This window comes from Tribolium castaneum, chromosome 2 (assembly GCF_031307605.1).
Source record: "Tribolium castaneum strain GA2 chromosome 2, icTriCast1.1, whole genome shotgun sequence".
Lineage (NCBI taxonomy): Eukaryota > Metazoa > Arthropoda > Insecta > Coleoptera > Tenebrionidae > Tribolium > Tribolium castaneum.
In genome coordinates this window covers 392,916-408,408 of record NC_087395.1, presented here as the reverse complement: position 1 = coordinate 408,408, position 15,493 = coordinate 392,916, and the positions used below count along the sequence as shown (strand labels likewise).

At 30.8% G+C, this 15,493-nt stretch overlaps 2 protein-coding genes across 11 annotated transcripts in view; one reads left to right on the top strand and one right to left on the bottom strand.

Annotated features, from left to right (window-relative positions):
* The window catches only part of LOC656465 (uncharacterized protein), a 44,404-nt gene extending 32,882 nt beyond the window's left edge, over positions 1-11,522 (bottom strand). For 5 of the 10 annotated variants that reach the window (XM_064354866.1, XM_064354868.1, XM_064354867.1 and 2 more), the window contains exon 1: positions 3,582-3,714. In XM_064354866.1, the coding sequence (XP_064210936.1) occupies positions 3,582-3,601 (20 nt within the window). In that variant the 5' untranslated portion in view covers positions 3,602-3,714. Of the gene's footprint in view, positions 1-3,581; positions 3,716-11,485 lie in introns of those variants that run through there. The other 5 variants (XM_015983084.2, XM_064354871.1, XM_064354872.1 and 2 more) reach the window with 3 other exon arrangements.
* A 1,779-nt stretch (positions 11,523-13,301) lies between these two features.
* Positions 13,302-14,554, top strand: LOC135265333 (uncharacterized). Its single transcript, XM_064354721.1, has 2 exons — positions 13,302-14,073; positions 14,130-14,554. Exons 1-2 carry the CDS (start codon positions 13,407-13,409, stop codon positions 14,552-14,554), a joined length of 1,092 nt encoding a protein of 363 aa, XP_064210791.1. The 5' UTR covers positions 13,302-13,406.
* Positions 14,555-15,493: the final 939 nt, after the last annotated feature.

The following is a 15,493-nucleotide window of genomic DNA, read 5'->3' as shown; positions in this document are numbered from 1 at the left end:
TTTTGTTTTGAAGCAAAACTTCGGTTGATAAAAAATCACACTCTTTTTAAAAATGTAATGCACAAAACCAAGAAACCAAGAATCATTAAAAAATTGAGGAAGTTTGAAAGAAGAAGGTTGTAAGCTTCAGTGCTTTAAGAGAGTTGTAGTTGAGTTTTAAAGAAATTGAAGAAGTCTTTTGAAAGCTGGTTAGGGATTTCAAATGGAACAACGACCATACTATTTTGTATTTTTGCATCTGAAAGGCTTTTAAATTGCTTGTTTACAAATATTAACAGATAAATGTGTCTGTCTGACTACCCAAAAGTTGTTTAACATAACTATTGTTTCAGTAGTTAAATAATACCATTTTGCAGCTAATTTTCAGCTGCATTTTCAATTTCATGTTTCACGTTTAGGCCATTATTTGTTCTTTATTATTAGTAGCTTTAACACCAATAATTAATTTCTGCTAGAATTAAAGTGCTGCTAAAATTAACATATACAGGGTCGCAATAAATACAGATACAGCTATAATAATTTTTTAAATAAAATGTGGGTTTTTTAATTAAAAGTGTTATTTTTGCCAATTACAATTAACTCTTACTTAGCTTTTGGTCAGGTCAGGTCAGGTTTAGACTCCAAAGAGCTAATGTAAGACAAAGTCAACATTTCCAAAGCTAAATAAGGTCGATAATTAAAAAAAATCTTTTATTAAAAATATCAAATTCGACATTAAAAAAATTAAGTTAGCCTTTATTTCCAAATCAAATGGAGATAGAAATTTGAGAATCCTTTGAGATCATAGAATTTAAATACCTACTTTTAGGCGTTTACCAAATTTCAGTAAGTTCTGATGAACAGTGATACTATTTAACTATATGTGTATAAAGTTAAAAATCTTTTGTTTGTTAACGTAAATTTTTTTATGACTTTTTGATGTTAGAAAGTTTAACGATGTCTGTAGTTTGTAAGACAAAAACAAAAAATAGGTTTTTTCATTTATTTATTTTTTAAGTTATTTAACTTTTAACAAACTTTTTGTTAGTTTAAACTTTACCATGATGAAAATGATGAAAACCTTATTTTTCTAGTACATATTTTTATTTGCGTGGCACAGTTATAAAAAGGCAATTTTTGTCAAAAATATGAAGAATTGACCAATAGAAGTTTAAGTTGAAATCTTCAATATTAAGAGGGTGTTTCATTTAAAACTCATTTCTAAAACATGCTGTGTACTTGAAAATACTAATTTTAGGTGATGCAGTCAGTTGGAAATATCTACAGGGTGAGTCAATTGAAAGTATATTTTCTTGTATCTCAAAAACTAATAATCGCACAGAATTTAGCAATTGCTGTCAAATGATTTGTGTATTGCTCTATACTATCTAATTCTTTCAGAATTTTTCTATATTTCCTTTCAATAATTAAAATTAATTAATTAATAAATTACTATTAAGTAGCTGGAAACATTTGTTATTTCTTGTATTAAAATGTAAAATGTTACTATGAATTCTAAGTTATTTTTTTTATTTTAATTAATTAATTTTAATTAAGAGTAAGAGAAAAAAAAGTTTTAAAAATTCACTTACGTAGAGAAAAACATAAAATGTAGAATAGCAAACACATAATTTGATGCAACTATTAATTTTTGAAATAACTTGTAAGATACTTTTAGCAGACTCACCTTGTATAAGGTTAAATATTCTTTCATTTATTAACTTTGCTTTATGTTTTCAGTAAAACAGCAACTTAACTTTTAACATTAGCATGTTTCTTCAATTGTCAATGCGCTATACATCTGAACAGTTAAGTTTAAACCTTTTTCTTCAAAAATAGTGAAAACTCTATGGTTCTTCTAGATATTTTTAGTTTTTGTGTAATAAATTTATAAAAACTCTTTGTTTTTCTCAAAAATGGTCAATTATTTTAAAAACTATGCAGATTCATCGTTAAGGGTCGGTTTATAAAAGCTTCATTAAGTTAATCTGCAATTAAATACGTGATCAACTGATCACGTGATCAAATTGAACCAATTTGATTGGTCCAATCGTGCTGTTTAATTTTAACAAAGCTTTCTATAAACCAGTCCATAAAGTTTAGGTCAAAATAATCATCAGTATTAAAGAGTGTAAACCGAGTGTCAAAAGAACCTTAAAAATCCACCAATTAGAAGAGAAAAATAGTTACGAAATTTGACAGTTTTTGCTAAAAGTAGCCGTCGTTGTTAGATTGCTTTTTTCCTCAGAAAAAAATATCCTTTTCTAAAAAGAAGTAAAACCTAAAGTAAACCATTAGAATTTTTCTAAAAATGAAAAAAAAAACGTTAAATAAATTTTTATGTTTAAAAATTAAGAAAAAGTAAATCTGGTAATCAAGCAAGTGAAGTGCTACTTCCTAGTTAACAGTAAAATAATTTGGTCTTAAGTAGTATTAAGTCCTTAAGTTTTTGGTAAAAATTACAAACAGACCGAACATACATATTAGAAAAAAATAATAATTGGTAAGCAGCAAGTTGTGTATTTGGATCGTCTTTCTAAAAAACAATATCCTTTTGTAAAAGGAAGTAATAGCTAAAGTAAAACATTAGAATTTCCTGGAATTTTTTATATTAATATTTTTTTCTAAAACTTAGAGTTTAAGTATATTCTAGTTAACGGTAAAGTAATTTAGTTTTAAGTAAATTATTTAAAATCTTAAAATATAAAATATAGATTAAAGTATGAAAATTAGAAGTTGATGATATTTATGATGTTCTCAAAACTATCGATAACTTTAATTCACATTCTTCAATATTAAAAATAACAATAATAATAATTAGGTAAATGAGTTAAGGAATCTGTATGTGAATAGATTAATGGGTAGTTGAAGGAGGCACAATTAACGTCGCAAATGTAAATTGAATTCCGAATTCGACAAGCCAGTGGATCACCAACAGACATTGAACTAAAATTCGGCAACTAATTCAAAAGCTAACAGTTGCGTGTTTTATTTTTGTTTATGTTTATTGTTTATTTTGGAAATTATATTTTTATCTGGAACTAAATTTTTGTTTTTACGATCACATTTGCAGTTTTAGTTTAGTTGTAGAACTTATAGAAACGAATGAATTTCTAAATATTTGTTAATAGTCGATATAATCATGATATTTGTGAAAAGTATTTTATGTAATAAAATCAGCGAGTTGTATAAATTTCGCTAAAATACAGCACAACAGCTAGTAAACATCACAAAACTGGGAAATTTCAACGATGCGTTTAACATTTTCGCCGCCGCATGTGAACGATCCGACGTTCGCTAAAATAAAACAAAGTAAATTTCGAATGAAATTCGTTTGGTTTGTACTTGTATCAAGCCTCGTCCACGTAATTAGCAAATATGTATAACAATTACCGCAAACTATCTCTCCCAGCTTAGAAGTACGTCAGTTGGCTGTAAGTTAGTTGGTAAATCCCTGAGCTCCTGCGAAATACAGATAGCTAAAATAAGGACTATCCTGGCTAAGGTTGGTAATCCTTAGCCAGCCCGACTTTCGAACATCAAGATTTCTTCAAAGTGAGATTTAAGGGGCTTAAGTGAGCCAGAGTGGAGATAATACGCACCTAGCTAGTACAGACTGCATCGTTGTAGCATCGTCCACAAATCACCAATTTTATTTGATTTTCGTACACGCGACTAGTACACGCACGCACGCGATCTCGCAAAGGACTAACGTGCGTAGGCAACACGCACAACGTTGCAACTGCAGGAGCTTTCGGAGCTTTTGGTGGTGGATGCAGCGCGCGCAAACTAAAAGAATGCAACCCTCGCTTCTGGAAGGAAGGAGTCGTCCCCTTTGCCATAACTCGTCGATATCTAGCACAGGGGACAGACAGAGGGAACACTAGCAAAAATTAGGACACGATATTAAAAAAGCTAGCACTGAAATTTTGCTTTAATTATCGAACCGTTGGTCGTTGGGAATAAACAAACTTGATGGAGGTTAGCGAACGTAAAAACTTTTCCCTAATTCCGACTCTTAGACCTACCTTATCAACTTGCCTAACTAGTTCACGCGAGTTAGAAAGAGAAAGTACAAAGAACGTAAGTGTAATTTGTGTCGGCAAAGTTTCGGACTAAGTTAGCGTCAGTTTGAAATTAAAGTGAACTTTTTATGAACTGACATGAATTTTGCAGAATCGATACTGTTTACATTTGACTGGAAGGAAATTTTCAACGGGGGTTACAGAGCTTTAAATAAGGGAATATTACTTTTGTCTAATACTAAGCTGAGTCTAAATCACCAGTACAATATTGAAACCTGGAGGCGGGAGATGGCGCCACTAATGCGGTTCGTATGTGAAGCTCGTTGTTTTCTAGGATGTCTAGTGATGGAAACCGCATGTTTCAATATTTCATCGTTGGCTACAGCAGTTTTAATGACGGTTTCAATAATAAAAACATTTATTAATATTCTTCAAAATGTAGTTTTTTGCGATTTTGTGAACACCAACCGATTTCTCAGAATATTTTACATACGCATGGTAGGTACTAAAAATATAATCTATTTTGTCTTTGCCGAAGTTGATTAAAAAAATACAAAAAATATTTAATATAAATTTCATGTTCTGAGATATCTTCAAAACCGCTAAGCTTTTTGCGATCTTGTCGACACTATTCGATTCTTAACACGTTTTATGTCTGCGTATCTCAAAGAATGTAAAATTTTTCCTCAGTCTTGCCGAAACTAACAAAAAAATAAAATAAAAAAAACAATAAAAAATAATAAGTATTTCACTGTTTTACGGATTCTGGGGTTTCCGGGTAGACCAACAAATCTTTTTACACATATGACATAAAAAATACGAAATTTGTTCATAGATTTGCTGGATTATCAAAATAAGAATACAAAAATATAAAAACAAAAATACATTCAAAACTAGATTTTTCTAACATTTTACTTATACATAGCTTTAAAATATTAATTGTGTCTCATAATTTCGCTCATAATTTCCTACCGCATACTTTTCAAGCTACTATGAACAAAACAATTTGTTCCCAATAAATTGTTATTGCACAAAATGCTTGTCATTTTGGCCTTTCCTACTGGCTGCGCCAATATTTATAAGATAGTTAAAAAATGTTTAAAAGACATTGTTATTTTTTAAGCTTTTCATCAATTTGTGTCCATTAAATTGTTTTTGTAAAAAAAATCTGTATTTTTTGTTTCCTACTGACTGCGCCAATTTCTATAGAATTGTAAAAGAAGATGTGATTAGAAACAAAATTCGTATTTTTCAAGTCTCTTATGTAATATTATTTGTGAGATAATTTGTTCTCATTGAATTTTTTTGTATAAAATGTCTGCCTTCTTTTGCGTTTCCTACCGACTGCGCCAATTATATGAATTTGTAAAAAAAATATTTAATAAAACGACATCACTATTTACTTAGTCTCTCAGCCTTTCATGTATTATTAGTATTACTAATGGTAAATAATTAATGCAATTTGGAAAAGTAAAAAAGTTTACGAATGACATAGTAGACAAGACAAACGTCCACTGTCTTAATCAAAAAATTTAGACTGAAAAAATGTGGAAAAGAAGAAAGTATTAGTTCTTAGAGCGTGACAATTTTTTAAATCGATATACTTTTTGTCACTAAATAAAAAACAGTGTCTATTATTGTGGTTTGGAAATAGTTGAATTACTTTTAAGTAATTTTTGACAAGTTTCCTTATACATTCTTCTTTAAAATTCGATAACTTCAAAATTTTTGAATATTTTAAAATTGTATTAACTCCAAAGCTTGGAAATTATATGTAGAGAAATCAATTTTTTCGAATAAAACTAACGAAATAATTTGTTTTCAACAAGTTATTATTAATAAAAATGTTTGTCTTTTTTCACCTTATTTATCGACATCGCCAATTATATCTGCCATTTTTGCGCCAAATATAGTATAAATTTGCACAAAAAGATTTGTTTAAAAGACATTTCCATTATTCAGCCCTATTATGTAATGAAATAATTTGTTATCAATCAATAGATTTTGTATAAAATGTTGCCCCTTTTATGCGTTTCCTACCGACTGCGCCAATTATACAAATTTGTAAAAATGATTTCATTAAACGACATTACTATTTAGCAAGTCTCTTATGCATTAGTACTAATATTATTACTAATGGTAAATACTTTGTTCTCAACGAACTGTTATTTTATAAACATTTCTGTCCTTTTTAACCTTATCTACCAACTGCGCCAATTTGTATAAAATTCTTGAAAAAAGATATGGTTAAAAGAAATTCGTATTTTCCAAGTCGGTCATGTTATTATGATTAGTGAAATATTTTCTTCTCAATAATTATTTTGTATAAAATGTCAGCCACTTTTGTGTTTTCTAATTGTAGTATAAATTTGTAAAAAAGATTTGTTTAAAAGGCATTTCTATTTGTCAACCCTATTATGTAATGAAATAATTTGTTATGAATCAATAGATTTTGCATAAAATGTCATCCCTTTTTTGCGTTCCCTACCGACTGCGCCAATTTGTTTGACATTGTTAAAAAATGATCTGATTAAAAGAAATTTGTATTTTCCATGTTTTTCATGTATTATTATTAGTGAAATAATTTGTTCTCAATAATTTTTTGTAGAAAAGGTCTGCCATTTTTGTGTTTCCTATAACTAAGCTAATTATAGTAATTCGTACAAAAGACATTTCTATTTTTCAACCCAAATATATAATGAAATAATTTCACCCCTTTTTTGCGTTTCTTACCGACTGCGCCAATTGTATAAATTTGTAAAAACGATTTGTTTAAAACACATTTTTATCGATCAAGCCTCTCATAGTACTTTTAATGATAAATAATTAGTTCTCAATGAATTTTTGGGCCAAAAATTTCAGCCGTGGTTATTTATTTTTGCATCAGGCACCATCGTCCATGCACAAACCCTTCTCGTGCAGAAAAGCCAAGGGGTTTGTATTCAAACAACCGTCGAACTGAACCGGGTCGACGTGCAAGCGTAATTATCGAAAATATTGTTCGGCCTGAAGCGTCGGAGGTAGTTGGGGGTGCGACGTCGGTGCCGCCTGCGACCTGGCATATACCGTCCGCTCTGGCGCCCTGATTTATCGGCCCGACGTGATATACTGGGTGATATATGGCCCAGCCGCCTTAAGAAATCCACCATACGCGATATCTCGGACCGATCTATGAACCTGTCTGTAAATATAACCAGATTTATGCTTTCGTACTCTGATATACGAGCTGCTTGCTTACTTACTTTGCCCCGTTTCTAATTATGGCTACGTCATTCACAAATCGCTCTTTGATTTGTGTGTGTGTGTGAATGTACAAAAATAATCCCCACCACCTACTAGACTCTCAAAAATAGTTTTGATTTAATGAAATTTCTGGAGGCCTGTGTATGAGAGCATGGCGTTATGCTCGCATGAACCCTTAAGCGACCCTCGTCCGAGGAAATGAAAACTGAACACTTTTACACACATTTCATGCGCTGACAGTTCAAACTTCTGATTAAAATTTCATTAAAAGTATAGACGTATAAATGCTAATTGCATTTTAAAATCAGATGACAATTCATATCGGTAGCTTTTAGGACGCATCAGACATTTCACAAACTCATCGATAAACATACCCATTTAGGGACACTTTGCATATTCAAGATGGGTCACAACTGCCATTTACAATTAAAACTAATTTAAATAGTAATTAATAGTTTTGTTCGCGTTAAAAATCTAAATTCCCCTCGTATTGTCAGCTTCTTAAAAAAATAATGACAATATCGCATAGAAGCGGCAAGTAAAAGAATGACCCGTATATCGGGTTAATAGGTCTACTTTTTTCGGCTTTCCCCTCGTTTAAAGGGTGAAAGCCGCAGCGGCTCATGTCAGTCATCTGGCATTACGACGTTTCACAAACATACGGTTTAATCTTTTTTAAAGAGAGTGGGTTTAGTTTGCTAATTAAGAACCATTTAAAATGTCATTTTTCTGTGTACTGTTTCGTTATGATTTACATTTAATTTTTCCACCTTTTTATTAATATAGCCTTTAGACACTCTGACACGACTTTTGAAGCGCTAATTACAATTTCATTGCTACGTAACTGTTTTTTTTCTGTGAATCTACACATTGTTTTCATTTCAATAACATAATTTGTTATTTGACTTTATTTTGTTAAATTTGTTATTTGTTATTTACTGACTTTTAAATACATTTTATCATAGATGTATTTAAAATGAATAAGAGTAATTATTTAATTTCACTGGTCCGCAAGCATATTCTTCTTCTCCTCTCTCCCAAAATTATTTGTGATTTATTCATCTCTTGTCGCAAAGTTCTATACTTGTTGTGTTTGGTTTTGCATTAACTCAACTCTAATCCATTTAAATCTTAGAAAAATCTTTTTTTTGGACTTTACTTAGATTTCTTTTTTACAGATCAGTGTTAGTATTATTGTTGCATAAAAACCTTAATTATCTATTTTTACTTTTTACTGGAAATGTAACATTCGATCACAATTACAAAATTAGACTTATGTGTAAATGACCCGGCGCATCCACCATTTATCACCTAAAAAACTAAATAAGTGTTCTTGTTGAGTGCTTGTTATCCTTAGCACAGTACAGAACAAAAGTAGTAATCATTTTTAGAGTATTTTTAAACATAAATTACAAAAGTACAAGAGCAACACAACTTATACAGGGTGTTCCGTCTGAATCCCACATTAGAAGTAATGGTAGTTTCAATAGTGATAGTCATTTGAAAATATATTATACAACCATAGTCTTTTAGTCCTGTTCAATGAAAATATTTTCAAAATGGTGACACTTCCGGTTATACCGGAAGTCGCTATGAACTTTCTTGTTCTAAATAAAAAGCTATATTTTTAATGAGTTTTTGAATCACTAGAGTAATTTTAAGATAGCTTTCATAAGCTTTCGTTATACCTGAATTTTAAGGTTTTTTTTCAATTTGCACCTTCAAGATGAAAAATTGATAACTCTGTCATTTTTTAAAATTTGGAAATATTTTTTAGCTCATTTGAAGGAAGCCTAGATTTTTGTTTTGGTGTTTTCAAATTTCTAAATAAGAAAAACAAATCCCAAATATTTAAGTTTAGGTTTTCAAAACTATAAGCACCTATAACTCAATTTTTTCAAATGAAATGCCCAAGTTTTATTTCATTAAATCGTAGAGAATTTATTTCTGCATCAATTTGAATTAGCATTCCCTGTACTTGTGTTTAATAGTTTTCAAGTTACAATAACTTTTTGTTGGGACTGAGAAATTCATTAGCTATAGGTCTTTTCTCATAGGTTGTCGTTCAAATTGTTGGTATTTTATTACAAATCTTATTAAAAACAATAGTTTCAGCAATTTAGATCAATTTTTAAATTTTTTCATTTGTCCGTTTTGCACAAAGATAACAACAGGTTCCACCCATCCCCAATTAAACTTTTTGAACTAAGACCTTATGAGTTGGTGTCAAGACGTAGTGTTGTGTGTGTTTTGTAAATCTCAATATTGTTACTCTTTTAAATTAATTCAAAATTCATTCAGATCAATTCCATCTTTCAATGTTACTTTCAAGAATTTGAGCGAGTTGAAGGGTATGTAAATTAATTGTGGTGATTATGTACAATTTTCGCCTGATGAAGTTCATTATAGAAACGAAACGTTGCAACTAGTCGTGTTATTTAGAACCTGTGTATCTTATTGTGTTTTTAAATTAGTTAAATTCTTTTTGAGAAATGTTTACCAGTTTTCTCTATACTTGTAGCTTTTTCCTTCAAATATCGACAAGTTTAAAACTTTTGGATACTTTAGAATCAAATGAGAAAGAAAGGTTTTGAATTGAATATGTCTACAAACTCCAAATTTTGAAAGTTATGTTTTGAGATGTCAATTTTTTCTACTGAAATGTCTCACTTTTTTCTTCATTAAACGGCAAAAAATGTAATCATCATTATAAATCGATTAGAAATTTTGCATAAATTTTTGGGCAGCTTTTTTTAATAGTTGGATGTTGCAACTTGGTCAGAACAAATTCAAATATTTGCTGCCTTGGAAATTTATGATGGTAAGATGGATCCAGTTACAGGGACAAGAAATAAAAACAAAATTGCTTTGGTCGACTAGTTTCATTCTAATTCTAACATCATCAGGAACTTAAGCAGTATCAATTACATAATTTAAAAGGTTTAAAAATTAAAACGGACATGTCACTAATAGTGATAGCATGACAAGACTTACTTTATAAATAATTTTTTAGTTATTATTTGTAAAAACTTTTATTTTTAAAAGCTTTTATTTAACTTGCTTTGTTGTCTGTCTGTCTGTTTCATACTTTTGGAGCCAAACTTGAAAGGGTCCTCGTTGTTCCAATGAACTGAAATTTTGCATACTTACTTAATTTGCGTAACAATACAATACAATGTGGTTAAATACCCCCTAAATGGGGTTTTGAAGTTTTAGGTTATGTTCACAAATAAGTTTTCGATGTGTACATACCGTAACTTATTCCAACATTAACGGTATGTTGGTCAATGGGAAATATATTAATACCTAATCATTTTTATTAGGTTTCGTTACAAACAAATGTCGCTATTTTTTTCAAATTAGAATTTGAAATTTAAAATTTAAAAACATTATTTTTTATTTTTATAATCTTTAAAAGAAAGTTTTTTTTTCTAAAAAAACATTTTTTTATATTACAAATATCCACCAAAATACAAAGATTTTTGCCCGTCCAAACAATCCCAAGGTTTCAAATACCTTCAGATTTTGTTTAAACCAATTAATTTATAAGTTGAGGGGTGACCATCAGGTTCCGCCCATTTAATAAAAGAATAAAATTGTCAGGTGAGCATCCCACCGCAAGTGTCGTAAATCAGGCCAACATGGCGTTAGTCTGTGTGCACATGACGCCGTTCAAGCCCGCTTCTTATCGCTGTTCCCCGCCTCCAAAGACTTTCGACAAATTAGTCATCAGTTTTGTCGGTTTCCTTTCCTTCGTCTTTCTTTATCGCGTCGCAGGCAAATGTGGCCACAGTATTTATGCATTCGCCTACAACTCCATTCGCTTTTTATTGTTCAGCCAACAATATGTCACGTAGGCGCAACCATCGAGATAACAACCAACTAAACGCTATTTTATATATTACAAGAACCTGACCGCCAAAAGCCAATGCCTATAAATGGATTTGCATTCAAAATTTTCAATTTGATTTATTTTTTTCATGTCTGTTGTGCGAAAAACAAATTGTTAAAAATATTAACCGCAATCTTCGAAAGACACTTTTTTTAAGCTTTGTTCCTGTTAAATATTTAAGTTGTCACGCTAGCACTGATGTATGTATGATAGATCTGCTTCCAATAAAAAGTTAGACGCTATAATATATTGCGGTTCAGATGTGGATATGCGGGTTTTAAATCATGCATGGCAGCTTCAATATAAAAAGATCGGTTTTTGGTCTCAAAACGATATTTTTACTCACCTATTTTCGGCTCTTCTAATCCCAGGCCTCCGCTCCTCTACCTGAAATCAAAATAGAAAAATTATTACTTGCTTCAACAATTAAATTACCAAAAAATTATTCAAAAATTAAATATTTACACTAAACAATTTAAATACATGCAAGACTTGCTTTTTTAACACGTTCGGAAATATAACTTATAAGTATAGCACTATCGATACCTTCGCTTAATTTTTATTAAAAATAATTATTATTTTTACAATCTACAAATTCCTTTATATTTATATTTATAAAAGAATTTGTATATCTTTTCTAAAAACACAAGCTTAAAGTCGAGGACTGTCGTTATGCAACGAGCTTATGCGAGTTACGTACTTAGACACCCGAGAACTTTAAGCGTTTTCGTATGAGTGTTATTCAAAATTTTGTTTTTTCGAACATTTTAATTTAACACACGTTGCTATGGGAAGCTTGAAAAAAATGATATAAAAATGTAATTTTTCAAAAAAATCAATAGTTATTTATTATTATAAACGTTAAAGTTATATTTTATCTTTGCGATCGGTTTCAGCTGAAAAAGAAAAACAACGTTTGTGAATCATATTTCTCTAGACGATAAAATTCATTTTACCATGGAGTAAATAATGCATAAAATATTATTTTTTCTACTTTGGTTTGCGTTTTATAAAGCTCGTATGATAATATACTGTTATTATTTACGATGGAATAAAATACTATGAGTTCGAAAATATTCTGAATTAGAGCCACCAGTGTAAGCGAAACTTTAGACATATTCTAGCTTTTGGTTTTACACAGCATAAGAAGTAGCTAAGGTTACACTTCACTTTCAAGGCTTGCTCTAATTCACTATTTTTTCGATCTCATAATATCATTATTGCAAGAAGGTACTTCAAATTTATTTTATTTTTGTTTAAGAGTATTTTTCGCCACGAAAGTTCCTTAAATCTATTTTTGTGAACATTACAAAATTTTTGGCCAAAAGTTCACATTTTATTCGGAAATTGATCAGAAGACTACAAAATAAACAAAAATTTAATTATTTTAGTGTGCTTTTTGAGAGTTTTAATACTTTTGTCAGTATTTACATTATTTAAAAAGAAAGAAATTGCTATACTTGCTGTTTTGCTAAATTTTTTTGGAATTAAAAGGTGACCTTTTTCCGCAAAATGTTGCTGGATCGGAGCAAAATATATTACAAATTAATTCAGAAACCAATTACTTAGACAGTAAAAAGTAAAAATCTTAAGTCATTAAAAATTTTGTTATTTTTGATTTATTCGCAAGATATTGCTCACTTGGATCAAAGCAATACACATTTATATATTAATTTTTTCTTTTTTATGTGGTTTATGTGCTATTACTCAATAAATGACGTTAAAAATGTCATTATTATGTCAGAATGTATCCATTAACAATATAAAATTGATCTCCAGGATTTTTTTAGAAAAATGACTAGTAACAAAAGTATTAATTTTGTACGTTAGTTTTAGTTCTATCTCAGTGTTTTTATTTATTTAGGCAAAGTTTAGACGATACATGATACAAAAAAAAATACTAGAAAAGTATAGATAAGTCATGAAAAAAAAACAACGTCTTGATGATAAATTTAATATAGAAGAAACAAACTTTTACTTCTCTACGAAAACTATCAGGCGTTCATTAAAAAAAAAACTCGCAGCATGCGTTGAATTTTTTACGTATTTCTTAGCTAATGCCCATGGCTAGTACACAATTTTGGCATTGTATTGTTGGTTGCCTATTAAACCAGAATTCATAACTTTACATTTTTTTCGTTTCCGCCAGTTTCCACCAAAACAAGCTTGGTTTTTGTGTGATTTTCTGTGGTTGTTGATTCTGTTTACCGAACATAAAAAAACAGTATTTTTCAATACTAAATTTCGTGTTTTCTTGATTTGTAATCATGGTGTATACCAGTGAACAAAAAGCCTTTTTGTTGGAAAGTTATTTCCGAAATGGACAGAAAGTGAACGGTGTTTGGAAATATTCAATTCAACCGTGCCTGGAGGAGTTTCGAGAAGCTTTTCCTGAGGTTGTTATCGTCTATGAAGAATTTAAAAACACCCTTCACCGAAATGTGAACTTGTTTCGTGGAACTGCGTCCACCTCGCGTAAAGAAGGTAGTGGAAGACCAACTGAGCGAACAGAAGAAGTTATTCATGCTACACAGGAAATTTTGGAGCAAGACCCAAAAACTTCGATTAGACATCTGTCTCAACAAGTTGAACTTTCTGTTGGTACTTGCCATAAACTTTTACGAAAAGATTTACATGTGTACCCATATCGTGTTCAATCTGTGCAAGAGTTACAACCTGTGGATTTTCCTAGGAGATTACAGTATTGTCAGTGGTTTTTGGATAACATTGCAAATAACAATGAACTTTTGGAAAAAACTTTCTTTACGGACGAAGCATGGTTTCACCTGTCTGGCTACACGAATTCACAAAACATGAGAATTTGGGCAACAGAACATCCTCATGAAATTGTGGAAGAACCTCTTCATCCAGAAAAAATAGGTGTTTGGGCAGCTATCAGCAAAAGAAGAATTGTCGGTCCAATTTTCTTTCAAGGTTGAGTGTTTTTTCGTAATGCTAGTGTTAAAACTACAGTTTGATGTGCTTTTTAGGAACATTAACTGCAGTTCGTTATCGCGAAGAAATTCTTACGCCTTTTATCGAAGAACTTCACGATGATGAATTACGAGAAGGTTTGTTTCAACAAGATGGTGCAACAGCGCATTGCACAGCAGAAACTTTAGACTTTCTGAGAACGTTTTTTGATGACAGAATAATTAGCAGGAGTACAGCAAATGATTATCCCCCAAGATCATGTGATTTAACGCCTTGCGACTTTTATCTTTGGCCACGCATTAAAAATTCAATTTTTGTTACACCAATTCCAACTATTGGTGAATTAAGACGACGCATTCAACAGAAAATTAATGAAATTAACGAAAATCCACTTGAACTGAGTAATGTGTTAAACAGTGTTCGAAGGCGTTGTGTTATGTGTGTTGAGCAACAAGAAAGACATTTCCAACAGTTTTTATAGTAATAAATAAATATTTTTACGAAAATGTGTTATTTTTTAATTGTCAAAAAGTAAGGTTATGAAATCTTTCAATTTGACAAGTAAGTGCACGAATTAATCATAGACATACAAAACAATTGTTTTTTAATTTCAAAGCACTCTAGAGTTTTTTTTTTAAATGAACGCTTGATATTTAAAGGAAGTAATTTGAACTGTGAATTTAAGTTATTGCAACAGAAATAGCATTACAAGTAAAACGAGTTTACCTTGTTATATTGACCAGTTTAGTAAATTTTTAGACTAAGACGCAATTTTTTGAAGATATCTTGTCAAAACATTTAATTTTTAACGTTTTTACAAACCAATGAGTTTCACTTTTAGTCTATGTTTGGCGGTTTTTGGAATAAAACGCAAACACTCCAAATATCGATTATAATTAGATTGTGTCATTTTTTCTTTTCTTAATTTCTTAATTTATTTTGCGGTTATTTGGCACGCCACTGTTGGCGTTAATTTCCTCGGTATAGTGTGTGTGTATGTGTGGGGTCCATCCCGCCTCCGGTTCGTTGTCCCATGCGAGTGAGTTGTCTTCATCAGCTTGTCTGCTACATTAGAGACCCGAAGGAATCCGCGTTACGCGACTCCGTGCCCGATACAACCCCCATTTCTCCTCCTTCCCACTTCATCACCATTTGCAGACACTCGCGCGGTGGGACAAATCGAACATTACGGGCACGCAAATGTCTACTTACAGCTAGAGAGACAAACTTTCCTTTCTTTCCAAAGGGATTTTTACTTTCAACAATTACTCAAAGTCTCACATGCGGCTCAACCTTATCTTAATACATTCATTCGTCTTTTGCTTGCTTTGGCTCAAAACACCTGTGCCACCACACCTAGAGCCGAAATCAATCTGAAAATTCTTTTTTACAGGAAGGGCGATGATGAGCAAGGCTCTAG